The 21,220-nt window shown below is 39.4% G+C and overlaps 1 protein-coding gene across 1 annotated transcript; it reads left to right on the top strand.

The window, feature by feature from the left end:
• stum (stum, mechanosensory transduction mediator homolog) lies at positions 1 to 18,067 on the top strand. The gene is made up of 2 exons (XM_051408609.1): positions 1 to 917; positions 11,358 to 18,067. Exons 1-2 carry the CDS (start codon positions 707 to 709, stop codon positions 11,657 to 11,659), a joined length of 513 nt encoding a protein of 170 aa, XP_051264569.1. The 5' UTR covers positions 1 to 706; the 3' UTR covers positions 11,660 to 18,067.
• Positions 18,068 to 21,220: the final 3,153 nt, after the last annotated feature.

The following is a 21,220-nucleotide window of genomic DNA, read 5'->3' as shown; positions in this document are numbered from 1 at the left end:
GGGGTCTGTTGTGCACTTTGTCTTGGAGAGGTGTGTGGGTTGAGTGTGGTTTGACTGAAAGAAAGAAAAGAAAGAAAGGAGAACGAGAAAGTGACTTCAGAGGAAATTGCTGAAAAGAGCTGCACATCTTTCCAGGATTTTTTTAAGGAGGCACTGACACTGATTCAACATTCCTTAAGAACATGTTGGACATGGAAACAAATGGCAGATACCACTGACCTCTGATGAGACAGTGTGCTCACTTTTAAGGACTTAAAAGGATTTAAATGAGGATAAGTTAATAGTCTTGAAAAGATTTCTCCAAGAAAATATCTTGCTTTGCTTCATAATTGTTTCTTGGTGGGACGTAAACAGCTGTGAGGGGACTTTAAAAGGAAATTCATAAATTGTTGGAGATAACTGCTCTCCTGGCAAGACTGAAATTTACATGAATATTGATGAAAAGCTTTTAGGCAGCAGGATATTCCTCGGAATATTTCATTATTTTCCTCTGGAGTAGAATTTAACATTTATTTCTTCATTAACCAATTTACCATATATTTACACTACTTTTAGACAACTTAGTGATGTTGTTATTTATTTGCTAGTGAATGACATAGGTGGTGACTGTGATTAAATTCTACAAGGACACAATCAATCGACATTCATTATTTTAGCCCATTATTACCAACTAGTTTTAGTCTCAGAAAGAGGAGAAGAAAGAAAGATGGCACAGAAAGAAGGGGGAACAGAGCAGGGGCGGGTTAAGACAGGTGACCATCTTGGGGCCAAAGCCATGGCAGGGGCCCCTACAGCAGGTGGAGGAGTGGTGGTGGAAGTCAGGGAGAAGAAGGGACCTCTGCGGGCTGCGATACCCACAATGCCTTTCCCTCTGGCTGTCATCTGTCTGTTTCTGAACACCTTCATACCTGGACTCGGTAAGTCTCAAATCACATTTTGCTCTTCTCTCCATCTGTAATTCATTTTGAATTCATTGGTACTGTGTTTGTGTAAGTCAGAACAACTGAGATCACATGAGTCACACGCAGGGTTGAAAATAGCGAAACAAGAGACCGAGTAGTCATGAAACTGGAAGACTCAAACAGACATGGAGAGTTTAAAGCTGTGCTACAAGCAGACATGCCAGCAAATAAGTAAATCAAACGAATATCAGAGAGGAATGTAGAGTGACCATAAAAGTAGCATGGGAAGTTTGCAGGCAGTGACAAGCCAAAATAAACTTAAACTGTGTCCAGCTTACTGTGTCCAGTTCCACCCATAACTCAGGGAACAAACTACACTCTCATTTTAACTGATTATCACTGTTGGAGGGAGTTATTTTTACTCATCTTTGGAAAAAAAGTTTTATTAACAAATAAATGTACAAGACAAGTTTTTCACTCTCAGGCTGTGTGAATATGTCTGTATTTTTCCTGTGTGCATGCATCCATGTGTGACAAAAAGAAAGACAGTGAGAGAGCCCATTCACACATTGTGTTAAAATAAGAGTGACAGGGTGTAAATACACACAGACTCCATCTGACAGGTGTTAATGCACACAGTAAGTGTGGGGTCTAGATTATCACTGCAGGTAAAAACCTCATCACTTTGAGTGTAAAAATCCATCGCATCTCATCATTACAAGCAGCAGGTAGAGATATCGCCACTGTGTGCAGACTCGACATTTGCATCACTATCAAGGGTTAGAAACCTTGATACTGTAGTTTTAAGATGTGAACTGAGTAGTTTATTATAAAGGATATTTAAACAGTGAAAGTATATATTTAATTGTATGATTATTAATTTAAATAAATTCAATGATTATTCAATTATTCATTTTCATCTTATCTTATCTTATCTTATACAAATGATCCATTCATTCATGATTTTATCAATAACAAACTGTTATTGTAAATTCTGACATTTCAGACGATGTTTTCCTGAAATGATACCCGACATCCAGCTTGTAAGTAAAGTTCAACCGAGCCACTGGACTGCATAATATTAGGAGTTGTTTCCCCAAAACATGAGGGGAGAGGAATATTAATCATATATTCATATAGTAATATTAATAATGATATCTTTGTAAAGGTAGAATTTATGAGTTCTTGTATTGGATTGCATTAGATTTCATAGGTGTACTTAATAAAGTAGCCACTGAATGTATGTGAACTTTATTTTGGGATATTTTGTTTTTGTACAACTAACCAAATTCTTGTTGGCAATTAAATAAAATAAACTGGCGTAACTGTACGTGTACAACTCTACGTGATCTTACACAATTTAATGCAACTTTAGTCATAGTGGTGCTACAGCAACATGATTAATTCAAATGAATGTAACTAAGTAGCGCCGAGTCTGACTCACTTGGCACAGTTCAACTGTCTATAAAGTCCTACTAATCTCAAGATTTAGGTATTCTAAGAAAATCTGTCTCATTCTTTCACTAAGTGCATTTTAATGCAGCTCATGAGCATATTGTTAGGATGCCTGTACCTTCTGTCCAAACCCTATCATCTAATTTCAGGTTCTTAATCCTCCACTTGGTTGGATGTCTGTGCAGGCGTGCCTGTGTATAGTAAGATTATGTAACAACATCTGGTAGCTACAGACACGCATAAATACACACACACACACACACACACACACACACACACACACACACACACAGTAACACAGTAACACAGTAACACAGTATGCAGCATCAGCCTCATCAATATGTTGATCCTCAGTACATGACAAAGCCTGTGGAGCCAGACACAAACATGCACACACACACACACACACACACACACACACACACACACACACACTGTGTTCTGTACCATACATCCACTGTCACTAAATAAATAACACACACTTTTCATTTTTGCCATGTTACAGTAAAGCCTCATATTAAATAACAGATCAGATCTCCATGCATGGAGACACACTCATTCACTAATGTAGATCGGTTTAGGGGTTTCTGTTCAAAAGCAGCAACACAAAAAAGAGAAAAAGAAACACATACAAAGAACAAAAATCCACAGAGAGAGAAAGCCGAACTCAGATGTTTGTCTCTGATGAAATTATGAGACTCATCTCCATAAACCACTCAAAAGTCCATCACCAAATAACCTACGATGTGTCCTCTCCGCCCCCTGCCTCTGATCTATTGGTCATAACTCTCTTGAGACTTATTACGTGTGTGCTTGTCCTCCCTTCCTCATCTCTTCTCTTCTCTTCCCTTCCCTTCTTCTCTCTGTGCTTTCTCTATTATCTTTGTCTTTCTGTGCCAAATTCTAAACCTCTTCTCTTATTAATTCATCTTTTTTCATCCTCTCACTTTTACACACATCCAACAGTCGATTTGTTTCAGCCTTTGTACAGTAAATGTCGAATCATTGAGTGCTTGAAAATGTCACAAACGGCTGTGTAAGAAAACCAGGTCAGCAAACACCAATGACCTAAAAAAATCCTTTCTCCCCTCCTTTTCGCAGTAGACATGTTACCTTAAAACCTGTCCCAAGTATGTATGAAAAGCATCAAGGCAACACCTCATCTATGTGTGTGTATGTAGGTTGGCCTGAATGCCTTGACATTTCATTGAATAGCAGCGGCTAGTTGCCATGACAACACTGACTGAAATGAACACAATGCACGTGTGTGACCGTGTTTGTGTGTGTGTGTGTGTGTGTGTGTGTGTGTGTGTGTGTGTGTGTGTGTGTGTCAATGTCGTTTGGGTCTAATTGACTGAGACTGGAAACAGCGGCTTGCTCTATTCATCCTCGTGTAATTGAATTTGGACATGAGGCAGAGCAGAACACAATCTCCTGCAGACATACACACAAACATGCACAGAAGAGTACGAGCGTGTTAGTGCTGTAAAATGACAAATAATTTAGGACACTTTTATAGCACAACAGATTTACAGAAGTCAGTTCAGGGCGTTTTGTTTAACAGCAGCTGGCTCCTTGGTATCAGTTTATGTCTGCTACTGTTAACATTTACTGGATCACTGAAGCTTTAAAACTCACCTGAACTGGAAATATTAGATTTAACCAGATGACAAACGTATAGTGTGTTTAAAATAAAGTGTACTCACTCATGTTTCACATTGCGATTGAGCATTTGTCCACTATCATACTTCTGTGCCTGAGCTGGAGATACTGTATGCACATCAAATAACCAGGTCCTTAAAGGAGTTCATGCACTCTGGACCGACACATATAAGCACTTTGTGATCTGAAATTATCGACAAAACAACAGTGCAGAATCAAAATCAAAACGATTTTTTGAACTTACACTGCAGAGGTTTGGTTCGGTTTAAGCACAAAAATGAAAATAACTACATGTTTCAGGTTAAGGGATCTCCTGGTCACAGTTAAAGCTAGCCTGGCTCTTTCCAAAGATGACAAAATCAATCTATAGCATCCCTAAAGTTCACTAATTAACATGTTATTTCTCGTTTGTTAAATATGTACAAAAACCGAAGTGTAAAAAAGGGATGTTGTGGTTTTACAGGGTATGGCCCCTTTTTTTTTTCAGTCTTTATGCTAAGCTAGGCTAACATTCTGCTAGCTGCAGCTTCATGTTTACCGTACATGATAGTGGTATAAATCTTCACCTCTCACAAATAAGATTCATGAAATGTCAAACTATTCCTTTAAAAGAAACCAACTGTTCGGAGGAGACCAGGATCTGAATTCTGTTCCCTGGTGTCAAACTGAGACACTCTGTGACGGGTATAAACCACTCATACAAGATAATTAACATTTCTGATCTGCCACCTCTGGTTCAGATTTGGTTCAATAGTTTAACATTTTGGTAAATCCACTCATTTACTTTCTTGCTGAGAGTTAGATGAGAAGATCGATACCATTCTCATGAAGAGTGGTATCAATCTGCTGGAGCTAGAGCCAGGAGGTAATTACATTAACTTGTAAAGACTGGAAACTGAGGGAAACAGCAAACCTGCCTCTGTCCTAAGTTAAACATTTGCTCCTACCTGTTGACTGTCAAGGAATAGCTGGTGGAGAATATTTCCTCTGTTTGCAGCCTTAATGCTAAGCTAGCTCTAGCTCCATTCTTAAAAGATAAGGTATTGATATTCTACTGTTTAAAAAGAGAAGCAAATATCCCAAAATGTTCAGTAATTCTAAACAACTAACAGTATTTATGGTTTGAAAAGATTGTGGTTGTGATTACTATGGGAACAGCAGGAGACAAAAGGGATGGAAATAACAATTTATTCATTTCACATATGATGATAATGACAATAACAGGTCCATATATCTAAAACGTATAATATATATAAACAAACAGGGTGATTTTTACCTAAGTGAGGCTCAAATGTTAGAAAGTGTGTATTGTGTATTTCTACACCAGAGATTGTATATCAAGAGTCTATGTTCTCTACACTAGGAGCTCTACAGCAAGTTGGAGGATTCAATCTGACAACCTCCTTCTCTCTGGTCCACTAGTTTTAACTTTACATTAATCCTGTCTGACATTAAGTTGCAATAACCTTAGATTGTCCCTGAAATCTAATGAAGACCAAGTAAAGGTCTATTTTTGAGTGCCACAGACACTGTTAGTCAGTGCAGTGTAAACTAATTAAAGAGCTGTCGGCTTGTAATTAATTACACGCACTTTTTGTGAAGGAAACTAAAGCTCACCGTTCTGGTTGTGTTATGATCTTTGCCATAAGAGGATAGGAAAGCGCAAGGCTTTGACACAGAGAACTAAAGTGAACATATGATTTAGCCCTCAGCGTGAGTGTGTGGGTGGCTGAGGTCACGTGTGTGTGAGTGCGGGGGTCTGTGTGTGTCTGCACGTGTGTGTGATTGGTGGTATGTGATATTGGAGACACTGCATCAGTTTACGTCGTCATGTTGACATCTTGCCTCAGGATGTTTGTGAGTGTGTGTCAGTGTGTGTTTCATGACTCCTATTCTTATAGATTTTTATAGATATTTTAAGACCGAATGGGCTCACCATTAAAGTATGATGAGGATGAAGCTCCAAAGTGAGAAACAAATATGTTTTTATCCTCATTTGACCTAAATTTAAGCGTCCAGTGTGTAGGATGCAGTGAGATCTAGCAGTGTAGTCCCTCGCTTCACCCTCCCCTTCCAAGCGCAAAGGAGAAACTACGGTGGCTGCGAAATGTGCGAAAAACGCATTGTTTTGTTTGTCCCTTCTGGGCTACTGTAGTAACATGGTGGTTCAGTATGGCAGACTCGTGACACAACAATTCCTATATTCAGGTGATAATATGCCAATGAAAACATACCTATGAATAATATATTCAGTCTCAATAGAGCCTCCTAAATGTTACACACTGGGCTTTTAATTGGTGCCGTGCCGTTGTTCCAATGGCTCATTATTCCGAAACCCCAATATCTTTGGCCATTGCTCTAAAGGCACATTGTTTGGACATATACACTCTCCCTGCAGTTTATTTTTAGGGTTTATTTTGAGGGGTTGGGATTTGGGAAAAATAATGTATAATAATAAGGTACCCTGGAAATCACCACCTACATTAAGTATCCTGATCAACACAAGCAGTTGCACTTATTGTGCATGGTTGAAAGGTTTACAAAGGGCTCCATACTGCACGACATGACTGTATTGTTGATTTAATTGCTGCTGCTGAGAGCTGTTACCAAGAGAAGCAGTCATGTCCAAACATTCCTGTGTGATACCAGGATGGTTCATTGTCTCTCATGACCAGTTCTGTATCATCTCTCGTACACTCCTGATGTTGACTTTGTAAATAAAGGCCAAAGAGCAGTTTTAATCCTAGATATAGGATAGGTGTTTTACAACTGTGAGTGGCTTTTTCTGAAAAACGAATGAGTACCTGGTTGCAAATATCAGTGAGTTGGGATATACGTAAGTGTAGATGAATGATACTGATATTTGGCAGCCTTGGACACATTCATGAACTGACTGTTAGTGGGTTATGATTAGCAGGCTTGCCAAAGAAAAAGAAAAGGGCTAAACCACTGGTGACATTTTGTTCCATTTCAGCTGTAACAGGAAGCTATGTGGAGCACTGGGGCAGTTTTCTTTACACTTTGAATCAGAATTTGATCCTTCTGGTCCAGTAAAATTTGAAAAGTAATTTAAGTTAATTTAGTAACTGATGACTTTGCAAATTATTTGAATTCCCTTTTCAATCAGTGAAAGTAGTAACTTGCTTTCTCTTTTAATTTCTCCTTTTCTTTCCCTTCCCCCGTTTTCTTTTTTGTCTCTTTATATGTCTTCTTCTTTTTCTCTTTTTTCTTTCTTTCTGTCTTTCACACTCTTACACTCCATCATTAACCTCCCACACTACCAGTGGGTGCTTTGTAAAGTTCTCTGTGTAATTATGGTCATTAGTCTGGGTAATATCTAGTCACACACATGCGCACACACACACACAATCCCCCACATGCGACATACAGAGGATCCAAGAGCTTTTCACACATGGAGGATTGTTAGAGTAGATTTCTCAAACTGAGTAAAGATAAAAAACTTTTATTATTGCAGTAAGAATTGCACATTTATTTGTCAATTTTTTTTTTTTTTTATCCAACTGCACACATTCATGGAAGGTGATGGATGGTTTGCTTTGTTCAGATCAATTAGAGGCAGTTTGAAAGGTGCTAAGAGGCTAGAAGCTGAAATAATACAATTTCTTCACTGCTTGATATTGCCTGGGTTGTAGAATTAGATTTTATTCAAATGATTTTGGATAATTCTCTAAAGGTCCAACAGCTGAAATGTTTCAAATTATTTTGTTTCATGAACTATTGTTTAAAAATACATTTAAATACACAATGAGAGAGTACATACACCTGATGCCAATAACTGGAACAGTTCCAGCAGACCAGCTTTTCTCTGAAAAATCATCAGCAATCAGACGCACATCCGGTGATGGGTCAGTAAGCTGCTTATGGAGTGAATGGACATGTTGGTTGATTTATCAGTTTGACAGTAAATCAAAGGTGCTATAATCAATATTTTTATAACGATGGATCAACGGACTACATGCAATGTTAAAAAAAGTCACCTGTATTGACAAAACTGGTAAGGTGGTAACAAACACATTGCCTATAACTTCTTCACAATAAAAGCATCCCATAAAGAGGCAACTGTTTGCTAACATGTTCAACCAAACGGTGATATGTCAGGTGGTGCTGTTTACAGCTTCTTCCTACGGTTCAGTGAACACAACACACAGGACTGGGACCTGAAAAACTGAAAGTATCCAGACCGTATAAATCATGTTTCACGTGCCAAAGATGGAAGTGATGTGTAACCATTCAGCCACCAGCTTGCTGTCAATCATGGTTCATGTCTGGAGGTGGGCAGCTCCACCAGTAGCCAGAGCATCTGCTGGTGGGTGTGGCCTCTGCGACCTGAACATTTCTCTGTCTGATCAGACCATATCGGCTTTGGGTGGAATCTCATTTTAGCCCACTGTTGCTCTTTCTTGTGAGATGCTTTGAAATGAGCATCGGCTAAAAGCTTGAAAGGAAAAGTAAATCTCTAATTCTCCTCTCCTCTTACACATGTAAACGTTGCCCTTTTTTTCCCCCCGGGTTTGCTGCTATTCTGGGATTGTGCTTGTATCAGAGTTTGACTTTTTGGAATCATGTTCCAGATAAGGCCAGTGTAGGCCATGTGAAAGTAAATATTATGGTGTACATTGAAATTTGTTAGAGTTTATGGGACAAATTGTATCTGGAATGCCTCTGTTTCTGTTTACATAGAAAAGGTTAATTAAAACAGAGCTCCCAGTTTGCCTGCTAACTTGTGGTTATTTAGAAAGAGAGATACTGTATGTAGGGAAAACAGAGAAACGAACTGAAAGAGGAAAAAGCGATCAGAAACTAACTTCTATATGAGTCGACTTTGGCCTTTCCCTGCTCTCAAGAAACGAGATGCAGCTGGCAGCGCGGCCGTTCTGGTTCCTCCCTCCCCCCACCTGCTTGGCTTGCTCTGTTATTTGAATTCCTCCAATGTGACAAGAAGTGGAACTTGCAGAAAGAGAAGGGGCCAAGGCCATGATGCACTCAACGCCCACTGGGCATTTTTTGTGTCACATTCAGTGTTTGCAGTATTCAGTTCAGTATTTGCACAAATAGCCCACAGAGAGGAAGTCTAAACTGATTCTGCTGATTCTGTGAATAATTAATAACTTTGTAGAAAATATTTCTTGGACTCGAACACTAAGAGATTTTATTCTCAATGAGACTTTGTGAATTAATACTAACAAAATATATGCTATGATATTCTTATGTGTTATGTATTTGGGTGCATTATTTGATGTGGGTGCATATGGGATGAACATATTGTTTACAGGAGATGAAGATAGTTATGTTAGTGAACATTTCTGTTCTGTTTGGCCAAATCTTTATATTTAATGGGTATTGTCTGTTTTTCTGCCATCATTGAAAGACTGGACCCAGATGGCAATTTTTTCTCGGGAACTGCCTTAAGGGCGTCCCTTCTCAGGATTTGATAACAGAGTTATTAAAAGAGCTGCATATGAAAGAATGTCACATAAGATGAGTGACGGGAAAGAATTGATTTCCATGTGGGAATTATGCTTTTGTACTTCTCTCAGAATTGTATTGTTTCTTTTTTTCTTAGTCTCTATTAATAAGAATTTTGGTTGACGCCTCTTGTTTCTGAGTTTGGGGGAGGTGGGAATGCGGAAGTTAATTAAGTTAACAATCCAAAAGCCAGCTGTCAAAAATATTTTTTGGCTTAAAAAAAGTTAACTTAGTGTGAGGCTTCTGGCTGTAATGTTAACAATGTATACAGTAGTTGTCCCATTCACAAAAATGAATGTGTGGATGTCAGGTAGGCTGAAACAAACACTGCTAGTGGTTTGTTAGTGAGTCAGTGTGAAATAATGCCAAAGAAGACACTGTAGGCTGGTACAACGATAGCTAAGAAGAAAATCTGAATATTGATAATATGAGGTAGACCCACGATACAGCGAATACAAATCACATTTTATATATATCCTATCCCTGACTAAATGTTGTCATGGAAACATCCTGTAAAGAAATAACCTGATTTGTCTGCACTGAGACACAGACACGCTTCTCTGTGTGACACAACACACTCACAGTGCATTTACTGTACAAAGAACGGGGGTCTGGGAAGGTCCGGGTCTCCAGATAACAGGATAAGTAGCAATATTGGATTTCATTCAGGCAGGCAAGGATTGTCCACAGAGATAATTCTGTTTTCAGCTCTGTGGATGTGAGCATCGATATGTCTGTGTCTGTCTGTATTGTGAAGCATAAATCCACTGCTGCCATCGCCAGATACTCACCGGCGGTCACTTAAATATTGACTCACTAACTGAGGGACGCTGAGTGGATGGTGTGAGATATCTCTGTGCCAATCTGCCTCACTGTGTGGAACCTGTTATTTTGTCCGTGGAGAGTTTTATTCTGTTCAGACATTCGTGGTCTCCAAAGCCGACCGACTTTTCATTTTCGTTTTTGTTTTTTCCTGAAATATCTCGACAACTATTGAACGGATTGTTGGGAAATTTGGTACAGATATCCACGGTGTCCCAATGATAATCCACTACTTTGGTTTTAGGACCAATACCTGCAGAACGAATGACATTTCCGTCGGTTAGCAATTAGTAAATGCTAGACTAAGATGGTGAACATGCTAAATTTAACCTGCTAAACATCAGCATGTTAACGTAGGGACTCACCATTATTCCAAAACCCCAATAGTCCAGAAAATGTCCCACTTGACCAAAAGCTAATTTGTTTCAATAGTCCGTTATCCCAAAGAACCAGCTTTAGCATGCTAATATGCTCACAATTACTGTACGCTAACGGTGCCATGCCATTGTGCATGATTCCAAATACCCCATTAGTCTGAAAAATGCCCCATTGGATAAAAGCCCATTTGAAAACAAACGCCCATTGCTGGCATTAAAGGCCTGTTTTTCCAAAAATACACACTCTCCCTGGAAGTGGAGGAAAGGACCTTTATTGTCATGGTAACAATAATAAACATGTCGTTAATGTTGTGAAATGGTCGCAGTTTGGTTTGGTTCAGGCCCCAAAACTACTTGGTTAGCATACAGTCATTATGAGAATATTTGGAAGCTGGTGTTAGCATTAAGCTCAAGGTGCCGCTGTGAATAACCCTGGAATTTACTTGTGTCGTGTTTTCAGCAGAGGCAAGCATCTGTCCCTTCTGGTTTATTTAATTAAAAAGTCTGCTGTCTACATTAGAAATGAACCATAAAACTCCTTTAAGTCAGGGGGATAAACACGTTGTGGAGCCAATCGCGCTGTTGTAACTGTGTAGTACCACGTCAGGCCCGAACCTTTTAATTTAACGGTGTACTTGTTTTTGTCCCACAGGTACCTTCATCTCAGCGTTCACGGTGCTGTGTGGAGCTCGCAGTGATCTGATCTCGGAGCGAGGCGTTTGTTGTGTGTTCTGGCTCAACGTGGCAGCAGCCCTCATCCAGATACTGACAGCTGTTATCATGGTTGGATGGATCATGAGCATCTTCTGGGGAATGGACATGGTCATCCTGGCGAGTCAGTACTTGTCGAGCTGTGTTTGTCTTTCTGTCTGGCAGTTTTTGCTCTCTTCAGCTCTCATTTTTATTTCAGTCTTCTCTATCTCATTTTCTTCTGTTTGTCTGTCTCACACGTGACATACAGTAAACAACAATAAAAATGTCTCAACATGAAAATTAGATTGCAATGCTACTGTTATCACAGCCTGTAGAGATGTGAGGAAAAAGGCCACTGAAACTGTCACAGTCCATGACCTATTTGTGCCTTTTCTCACACGATAGTTAAATATGTAGTTCACTGTACAAGTTATTTGATTGTATATTCAAAGGATAAGGTGATATTCTATATTTTTCTAGTTTCCAACAAATCCAATGAAAAAACAGCAATGAACTGACCCCGGTAACATGTTTTGCATGTGTAGAGCTCTATTATAGTCGCACATGGCCACTATAATTGATTTTGACTCAGTCCCTCGAGACCACCCTGCTGACACTCACTAGATTAATCCGCAGCTAAAAATAGTCCCAGACAAATGCACTATTTACTCCTGTTTTACCAACATTTACTTTAATTTGTGACCTTTGTCTTAAGTAGGAACCAATGGACTTGCTGAGCGGTTGGGGAGTCAGAACTAGTTCATAAGACATGTTGTCCGACCACATCGGAAAATAAAAGTGTTAATAGTTGTTCTGAACGGCATTCTCTCATAGAGAGAAGGAAACCGGATATCATTTGAATATGGGGATAATGACACACATTTTCAGGCGTCTCTCCTAGAAGACATTCATAGTGTTGCACTGAAAAGCGACAGAAATATAGGGTGTCAAGATTGAAAAAAGAGAGCTAGACATCCGCACAGCTGGCCCAATCACAGTGAGAAGGGTGTGAATGTAGGATTGTCTGTTTTGGGAAGTCACATGAATGGTCGGACACAACACCCCTATAATCAGACATTGGAAAGGTGTGAGTGGAGGGGTTTTCTAAACTCTCTGACAACATCTGTCTTTTCCTCGGATTTGTTCACAAAAATACTGAATAGAATAAAAAAAAATAAAACATCAGATATAAGAAAGAAAGAAAAAAGAAAGAAAGAAAGAAAGAAAGCAGAGGTAGATGGAGAGGTTGGGTAATTTGACCGCCCTTTCTGTCAGAAAGTAGTGTCTTTCCTCCAGGCACTGATGCATGAACAAGTGTACACACACACACACACACACACACACACACACAGTCGCAGTCACTATTCTCTTTGCACCAAGGCAGCCTTTGAATTACCACAGCCTTGTCTCCTTTGTGTGTGTATGAGTGTGCCTATGTGAGGTAATTGCTGCCTGCATGTGCAACCAAATGCGTGTTAGTTCACACACGCCTGCAGGGATCTGTGTGTGTGTGTGTGTGTGTGTGTGTGTGTGAGGTACAGTAATTGTGTGTGTGGGAGTGAGCAGCCCCCCCCCTCCCCGGTGTGTTTTTGTTCACTGTGCTCCCCACTGTTTTTCAGGCCTGTGGGCGCACACGTCTTATTCAACTGTTGCTGCTAAAATCCATACTCCTGTTAGCGCTCACGGCTAGCAGCTTATTGAATATTTATATTGAATATGAGAACCATTTTCCTGTTAGCACCGAAGGCCAGATTCTTAGGGTGAAATCATGCATGCTGTTAGCTTCTAAGATCAATTATTATTCAACTATTCAACACCACAGTACATGTCTTTGTAGCTTTGGGAGTTATGCTCTTATGCAGCCGTTCCCTCTTTCTTCCTCCATGCAGTGAATCATTCTGATAATATGGCATTTTTATCATTGTTCTCCTTCCCTCTCTAATGAGCCTGTGTTGCATATATGATCAATGTCTTCTTTATTTCCATACCTCTATCTCTACAAACACCCCTCCATCCCTTCGTTCTTCCACCCCGCTCCCTCTCTTCTCTTTCTCCATCTATCTAATGATCGTGGTATTATCTTCCTCCCACTGATCGCCTCCCTTCTGCTTCTGTCTCTATCTAATGATTGTTCCTATTTGATCTTGCCGTATCCTTGCTCCCTCTCTTTCTCCCTCTCACTTTATTCCTCCCACTCTCTGTCAGCCCCCCAGTCTCCCTCTCCGCCTCATTTTCTTCTTCAGCTTTCAGTTTTTTACTCGTCATGTCTCCCTCTGTTCCTGTCTCCATATTTCTGCTCATCGACCCAGCGAACTGGGGTTATTTTACTGTATTTGTGTTCATTTGATCATGTAACGTATATGAATTAGAGTGAGGACAGCTCAGGTTGAAAGGAGGCTATTCTTTTCCCTTGAAAGTTACAAGGAGTCTCTGTGGAAATGTATCTCACTGTCCATGAAGCCTGTTTTATGTTACTGTTACAGTCAGCTTCTGTGTGATGATATGTGAAAATTATTAAACAGTGAAGCTCATGTTTTCCATCTCTAACTGCTTCTCTTGTCTCTTCTCTCCTCCCCCTGTTCTCCTCCCTCTGTTCTGAATCAAAGTTTCTGACGGTAGGTGCTTCTGTTTTACTCACTAACAATCCCACAGCCAGTTGATAAATTGTGTCGAGTGATGTAGGAGCACGTCATAGAAATAGTGAATAGTCAGGTTTTACTAAATTTAACTATATCAAGTAAGCCAAACAAATAACCACCATTTCCCAGGCTTAGAAATCCTTAGGAAAACATTTATTAAGAACTTTCTCATGATCTTTCATTTGGGAGCCACATATTACAGTATGTTTGGTATCTTCACAAAGCCTAAATCTTACTAGCTGACAAGCTTTCAACTCGATCACATGGTCTTCATCAGTGGATGGAGTACGCTGAATTGTTACAGAGATGGATCTGGTTGACGCATTAGCACCATCAGGACTTAAAGGTTATGTAGGTTATGAGGTCTAAAAAACACCCAAAATGTCCAGTGTGTAACGTTTGGGAGGATTTACTGGCACAAATGGAAAATAATATCCATAACTAAAATAATGTTTTCAGTAGTGTATAATCACTTGAATATAGAAATCATGGTTTCGTTACCTCAGAATGAGCTGATGCCATGGAGTCCGCCATGTTTAACCACCACGTTTCTACAGTAACCCACAAGGGACAAACGTTCTGGGCTAACGTTTGCTCGGTCGTCGTATTCTTTGCACGTTTCTTGGTGCGCAACCATTACCAACTGTTCCATCAGCAGGATCGCTTATTGAACCCGAATGCAGGTTCACATCGGGGCCTTATATGAGTGGATATGCCAGTGGGACCCACTCTAAAAACATTGCTAAATAGTGCTCACAAACTCCACAGCATAACTATAATTCTAATTATAAAAAACAGGAGGTAAAGATTAATAGGAGGGATTCCTCTTGATGTTGCCGCTAAAGGAAGACTTCTCCATCATCTACTTGAAATTACACCCGTCCTGGCCAAATGCCTGTTGATCCTCACCATACCACAACGAGTAAGGCAAAGCGTTTTGTTCTGTCTTTATAAATGTTCAGTTTCTTATTCATCACTGATGGAGTTAAAGTTTCCAATCTATTTTGAAACTCTAATACAAGTCAGATTAGTGTTCTTTGTTGGGTGCTTGGGTAACGGCTAAACCTCGCAAGCCAATATTTGATAAAGCATTAGCTCCCGATGCTGCAGTCAAGCTCCTTTTTGGTTGTTGCCAGCCTCTTGGCTTTCATTTCGCTCAATTAAATGAAACGGAGAAAGGCAATTATTGTCAGGAGTTCAAAATAAATGGTTAGCAATTTCATGTTGCTCTTCACTTGTGGCCAAAAAAGCCAGATAACAGATTATAATTGTTATTTCTACAAGCATTTAAAAGTCTGTCTCTCTCTTTTCTTCATCTCCACATTTCTGTCTGCCCTCCCACGCTCTCACATGTCCTCAGGCTACAGAGACCAGGGTCTTCCTCAGGACGTCTGAGAGAGGTCGCTTGCCCATTTGCTGATTGATCACATGGACAGTTTGACCTCTTTAACCCGATGATGACCTGTAGCTGTCTGTCTTTCAAACACCAGAAGACAGAGAGAAGCAGAGACATAAAATATATTAGCCACATGGAGAAAGAAAGAACAAGGGCATCAGCTGACTGCTCTGTCATTAAAAAGTCTGATTAAAGCTGCTGATTGGTTGATACAAGACGGCGAATGGACACTAAAACTTTACAGTCACAAGAAATAACGTGGAAGAAAAACAATATGTTTGTATGTTGTTGGGTAATTATAATGGTGATTTTTGAATTCTGTCTTTTGATATCTTTTATTTGAGCTTTTAAAAACTTGTTGACCTGACAACATGTTTCCTACATGGCAGGATGAAAAAGTAGTGCAGTGTAGTGTACATAAAAAGGTTGCTGTTAGAGGTGTATTCAACTAAATGATGCATTACACCCCATTGGGCTTATAACAGTGTTTCCAGAACCAGTGCAACCAGAGTTTCCACTGCCCCAGAACTGCCTGCCTGGTGCAGCTGCCACAGTTTATATCTGCATTAGATGTCATTGGATTTATCTGAGCATTTTACTGTTAGATGGTCTGTTTCAGAGAACTAGTGTGCTTTAGTAGTGTTTCAATTGTGATACAGAGGTACAATATGGTTCAACTTTCAAATTTCACTATAAAACATGAAAAGAAAAAATGAAAAAATATCATAACGGCCAGTAAATCTGATAATCATTGAGCACAGAATCAACAGTTATTGTGGAGCAAACACGTCTTCCACTGGAGCACTTAATCAAACTATAAATGGCTCTGATACTTGATGAGTAGTGAGTTTGAATCATAACTAAATTATGATGGAGGAATAATTTGCAACCAATCAATTAACCTTCAATCACTGCAGGTACAGCGTTTTATTTTGTCAAGCCATGTTTTACTGTAACAGCATAACACATAACACATCTTTAACAGGCTCGATCTCGCTGCTGATCACAAGATGTGTGTCATCCTAAAATTACGGGGCTGTGTTGAAAATGACTCATGCCTCCTGATAATTATTTTATTTGAATTTTCACACCTCTTAAATGTGTAAATCAGTGTCAAAGGGATATTACACATCATTTGAACATTGTATAACAGATTCCCACTCTGGGGAACCATGGTCACCCCCCTGTCTGTCAGATTATGAAAAAGGAAAAAGATACAGACAGTAATGTCATTTTAATTTGTGACTGAGGTCCTTCGCTTGAACGGCTGTTTTTGACTTATAAGGTAAGGCTCATGCATCCATGAGCAGTCCTAAACACCAGTAGAGATTAATATTAAAATAAGAAAACAATTAGGTTGTTGAATTCACTGTTTTGTGTGTACATTATGTATATTTTAATGTGTGTGATTGATAGTGTGCAATAATGGAGAATATATGGTATGGCCTCAGTATAACTATATGGGAGGGTCTTTACTGTAGGTCATAAGTAAAAATGGCCAATTCTATCATGTACAAGATTCTAAACGCTGTAATATTTAACAAACTGCCTTGGAACTGCTCATCCAAACAAAGCCTTTCCCATGATACCACATCAGCTTCCTCCCGCATTGTACCATTGGCTCACTTCCCTGAAAAATATCCAAGAGTATCAAAAAGTCAAAGAGCCTTAAACTAAAAGAATTAAACCATCTAGCCTTAGCCGTAACACTAATGGAAAGCGGGGCACTAAATAGAAATCACTGCCAGTGTGTTTGCAGGAAACGTGTGCTCGGCCCAGTTACTGTTCAACAAGCTGAACGGCCTCCAACTGGGCCATTTGACAAAATGCTACTTAAAGTACAAATGAAAACCAGAAGTGCAGATTATTACCTCTCTTTTAATATGGGACAGATTCAGTAAATGTCACGTAGCATTTTCTGGAGAAACTGGGGATGCATTTAATTTATGGTGAAGTCCCAGTGTTGGTTGTGCCTCTGCAGAAATTCATGTGAATAATTCAAGATGTGATTTTTCTCCTTTTTTTTTTCACTATCCCTCTAGGGTTTTAATTATCTACATTATCTTAGCCAAATGCCTTTTTACTGTTTTACTGTATTTTGGATGCACCAACACCAATGTTTTTATGTTCTGAGTGTGTATATGTTGTACAGTGTTTGTGTATGAGACAGATGAAGATGATGATGATGACCATAACAATGATATTTTATGCCTTACAAATGACCAATGTTCTGCAATAAGTGTTTTTGTAGCAGTGATGCTGAGGTTTCTTTGCTTTCTTTGGGTTTGGGTGCAATTTATAGATCTTAAACATCTGTTATTTGGACACTTTATCATAATCAACTTAAACACTGAATCCACTTTGTGTCTGGAGAATATCCACTAATTATAGTATTGTTTTTTTTAATGATGGTGGTGTTGTGCTAGCTTTTTGACTGTAGAACATACTGCCATGTACAGTTCCCTGCATGCATAGCCTTGGTGTGAATTCACTGTATAGAATAACAAACACACAGACTAACTTAACTATTTCAAGATTGTAGCTTAGTTCTGTGACTTTGCAACATTGGTTTTATTTTAAGCCGTTTGAAGTGACTGATAAAATATCTTGCAATTAAAAAAGTTTTGGTTCAAATTACTGAATACTCGTGATTGAATTGTGCAGGTTTTTGATTTTATGTAAACCATGATTAGTTTTGAGGGGTTCATCCTCTGAGCCAGACAGACCTGAGCAGATCGTTTACCCCCGTGAAACTGAAGATATCTCCAGTCACTGTTTTTATTAATAGTATCGCTTATTCACGTAGAATTTAATATGTGCACATTTTATATGCAAATAAATTATGTGTAAATAAAAAAAAACCTTTCAGAATATGGCTCCTGAGCTTGCTACAGACCATGGCATGAAAACTGTCAATGCGGTGGTAGCTGTGGTATCTTTGACATTTAGATACCACAGCATGTTTCCTTGCGATACAAAATTTGCTCTAAATTCACTTTGTGGTTGTTTGTTTCTCAGACTGTTTCCTCTTTCAATGAGCATGGAATTGGTTCTCACACACTGTTGATGCGTTCATGCGTTTAAACTCCATTTTTAGCCACATTAGCGGTGAGGCTGCAGGGGTGGTCTGTCAGTCTGTCAGTCCCCGATATGGTCAAGAGTAAATACCTCAAAAACTACTGGTTGGACTGCTGTGGTCCCCAGAGGGAAATCCCTAAGGTTTTGGTGATTCTCTGAGTTTATCTAGCGTCACCATATGGTTAAAATTTGTGATATTGAGTGAAATGTCTCATTTGGGACCTTCATGCAACAATCTCTTTGGTGGTCTATTAGTTTACCTCTAGCGCCATCATCAGGTCAAAATTTCAGTTTATCCAACACTTTAGTTTATGACATAGGCTACCTGCAAAACTAATTACATTACCATTAGCATCAGTGGTACTTTGTGTTTAGTGCTGGTTAGAAAATGCTTGCATCCCAACATGCTAAACTAAGGTGGTAAATATAAGACTGCTATACTAAACAGCATGTTAGCTTTGTCAGTGTGAGCCTGTTAGCATGCCTATGTTAGCATGTAGCTCAAAGCATAAGATATATACAAAGCAAGTCCATATGGTTTCTCTGGGACTATGTTTTTGCCTTATTCACTCTCAGTGTTTGATTGACAGCCGGTCATACCTAAAATGGGATGTACTTCCATAAGAATTTGTAAAAGAAATGGCTGGTTCCGAGTAAAGTAAGAATGTGTTTCATAAATTTGGTAAAATTGACCTACGGCTTCATACTAAAAGACATGCATCCTTCCATCAAACTTGACTATCAGCAGAAATTAGGAAAAAGTAACACTCCACTATTTCCCCAATCAAACACCATCAGACACCGCAGAGATCATTCCCACGTTAGACATTAATTGCCATGTTTATTTCCCCAAAATCCAGCACATTGGTAGAGGGGATCCTTAATGACTAACATTACTGGTACAATCAGGAGAATGTGTGGATCTCTAGTTAGTCATGCGCATTGAAAAAATAGCACAATCTCTCAAGTAAAACTGGCATATTTTACCAATCCACAGCTCAGCTTAGAGCCATACTGTTCAGGTTTCTTACAGTCAAGAAGTTAGTTTATCCGATTTAGCTTAAAGGCTCGGAATTGCATTTGAGTACTCCACAGTATAAAATCAGTTTCCATGGTAATAATAAAAATAGTCTCATTAGCCATCTGCATGGGGATGCTGGTGATGAGGATAAAAAATCACACTGAAGGAAACTGGTAAAAGTTAGTGTTAGGCTTTCAGGATTGTGCCCAGACTTGCTGACTCTCCTCTCTCACCAAATAAGGATTTCTCGCTGCCTGCTCTTTCTGACCAAACAACTAGGTCCACAACATCCCCCCCCCCCAACACTCCCACCATCCTCTTCGTAGTGTAAACACAACGAGAGCTGAGTTGTTTCCATCTCAGCTCAGCAAGTTGCAACGTCAAAACACATTTAGATCATCAAGATATAACACAGCGACAGCGCTGGTCGGAGAACCTGTGTCCACCCGGGACCCAAACTGGATTAAATGCAGTCCAAGACTTTTAAATTATCCCGGATCCTGACCTCTTGTTGAGATATTCTGAGGCCAGTGTTTTTCTCAAAGAATTGTGGTTCCTAAAATAGTTTTAGAAAATGCATTAAGGGAAAACAGTAGATGGTATTTCATTGGAATGGATGAAATTGCCTGAATCTTATGCTTCCAAAAAAATAAAAATCCTTGTAGTACAAAATATACCTAAAGAGGATTATTAGGTTGGCAGTCACAAAATGAGGGCATTTGTTTAATTAGCTTATTCAGCCTCTAATATACGTATTTAATTTGAAATGTTTCAGGTATGTGAGTATACATGTGAAGGCTCTGGTGGCTCACACACATATTATCTTACAGTACCAAAAATATCAATATCAACATGCTCCTAATGACAATTGTTGCTTTGTGCATTCATTTCTCAATATAATTCCTCCCACCTCTGCTTGCAGAATATTGTCTAATAAAGCAGAAATTACATATTAAACCTCTTTCAGCCGTCTGAGAATCACATAATTATCCGACTGGCTTCAGGCTGGTTATGTTTCGTTCTTTTATTGGGGTGATGTCAGTATTTGAGAAACTGCTGGAGCTTTATTCTATAGGACTGCATGGAAATACAACAGCGCCATGTGCTGGACACTGAGTTGAATTACAACAAACTAGTTTAACACTTTAACACAACAGTTTGGAATTATTTGGAGAAAAGTGTGATTACAGGATTTTCCAAGCACAGACGAAAAGTGTCATAGTCAGGCTGACTCAGAGATGAGAAGGGGGGAGGAACGTGTGTGTCTACGTGTCTATCTACATGCACTCACCCTAAACCAATCGCTTTCCTGTGCGTGAGCACTGGCATGATTCATTTGTCTGGAAATTTAAGTGCACATGTATATTTTGTGAATATTTGTTTGTGTGCTCTCATTTCCCGGGCTCTCTGCCAGTTCCTCCTTCGCCGGCCAAGACATTGCTAAATAAGGAAGACAACCTCTCTCCCTCTGCCTCTCCCTACTGTATTTCCATTTTTTTTCCTCTTCCAAACACACATTACAACCGCTTAACCTACAGGCCACGATACAGGGACACAATCTGGGCTACATATATATTGAGATCTGCTTTTCCAACAGCATTGACACACTATCTGATATTTCTCTGAAGAGCTAGTCATTTAAAATGGATTGAAAATATACCACACACAAACTCACACAGAGCCACATG

The sequence above is a fragment of the Dicentrarchus labrax genome, unplaced genomic scaffold (assembly GCF_905237075.1).
Source record: "Dicentrarchus labrax unplaced genomic scaffold, dlabrax2021, whole genome shotgun sequence".
Classification (NCBI taxonomy): Eukaryota; Metazoa; Chordata; class Actinopteri; family Moronidae; genus Dicentrarchus; species Dicentrarchus labrax.
Note: the sequence above shows the minus strand (reverse complement) of the source record. Positions and strands in the feature narration are given on the sequence as shown.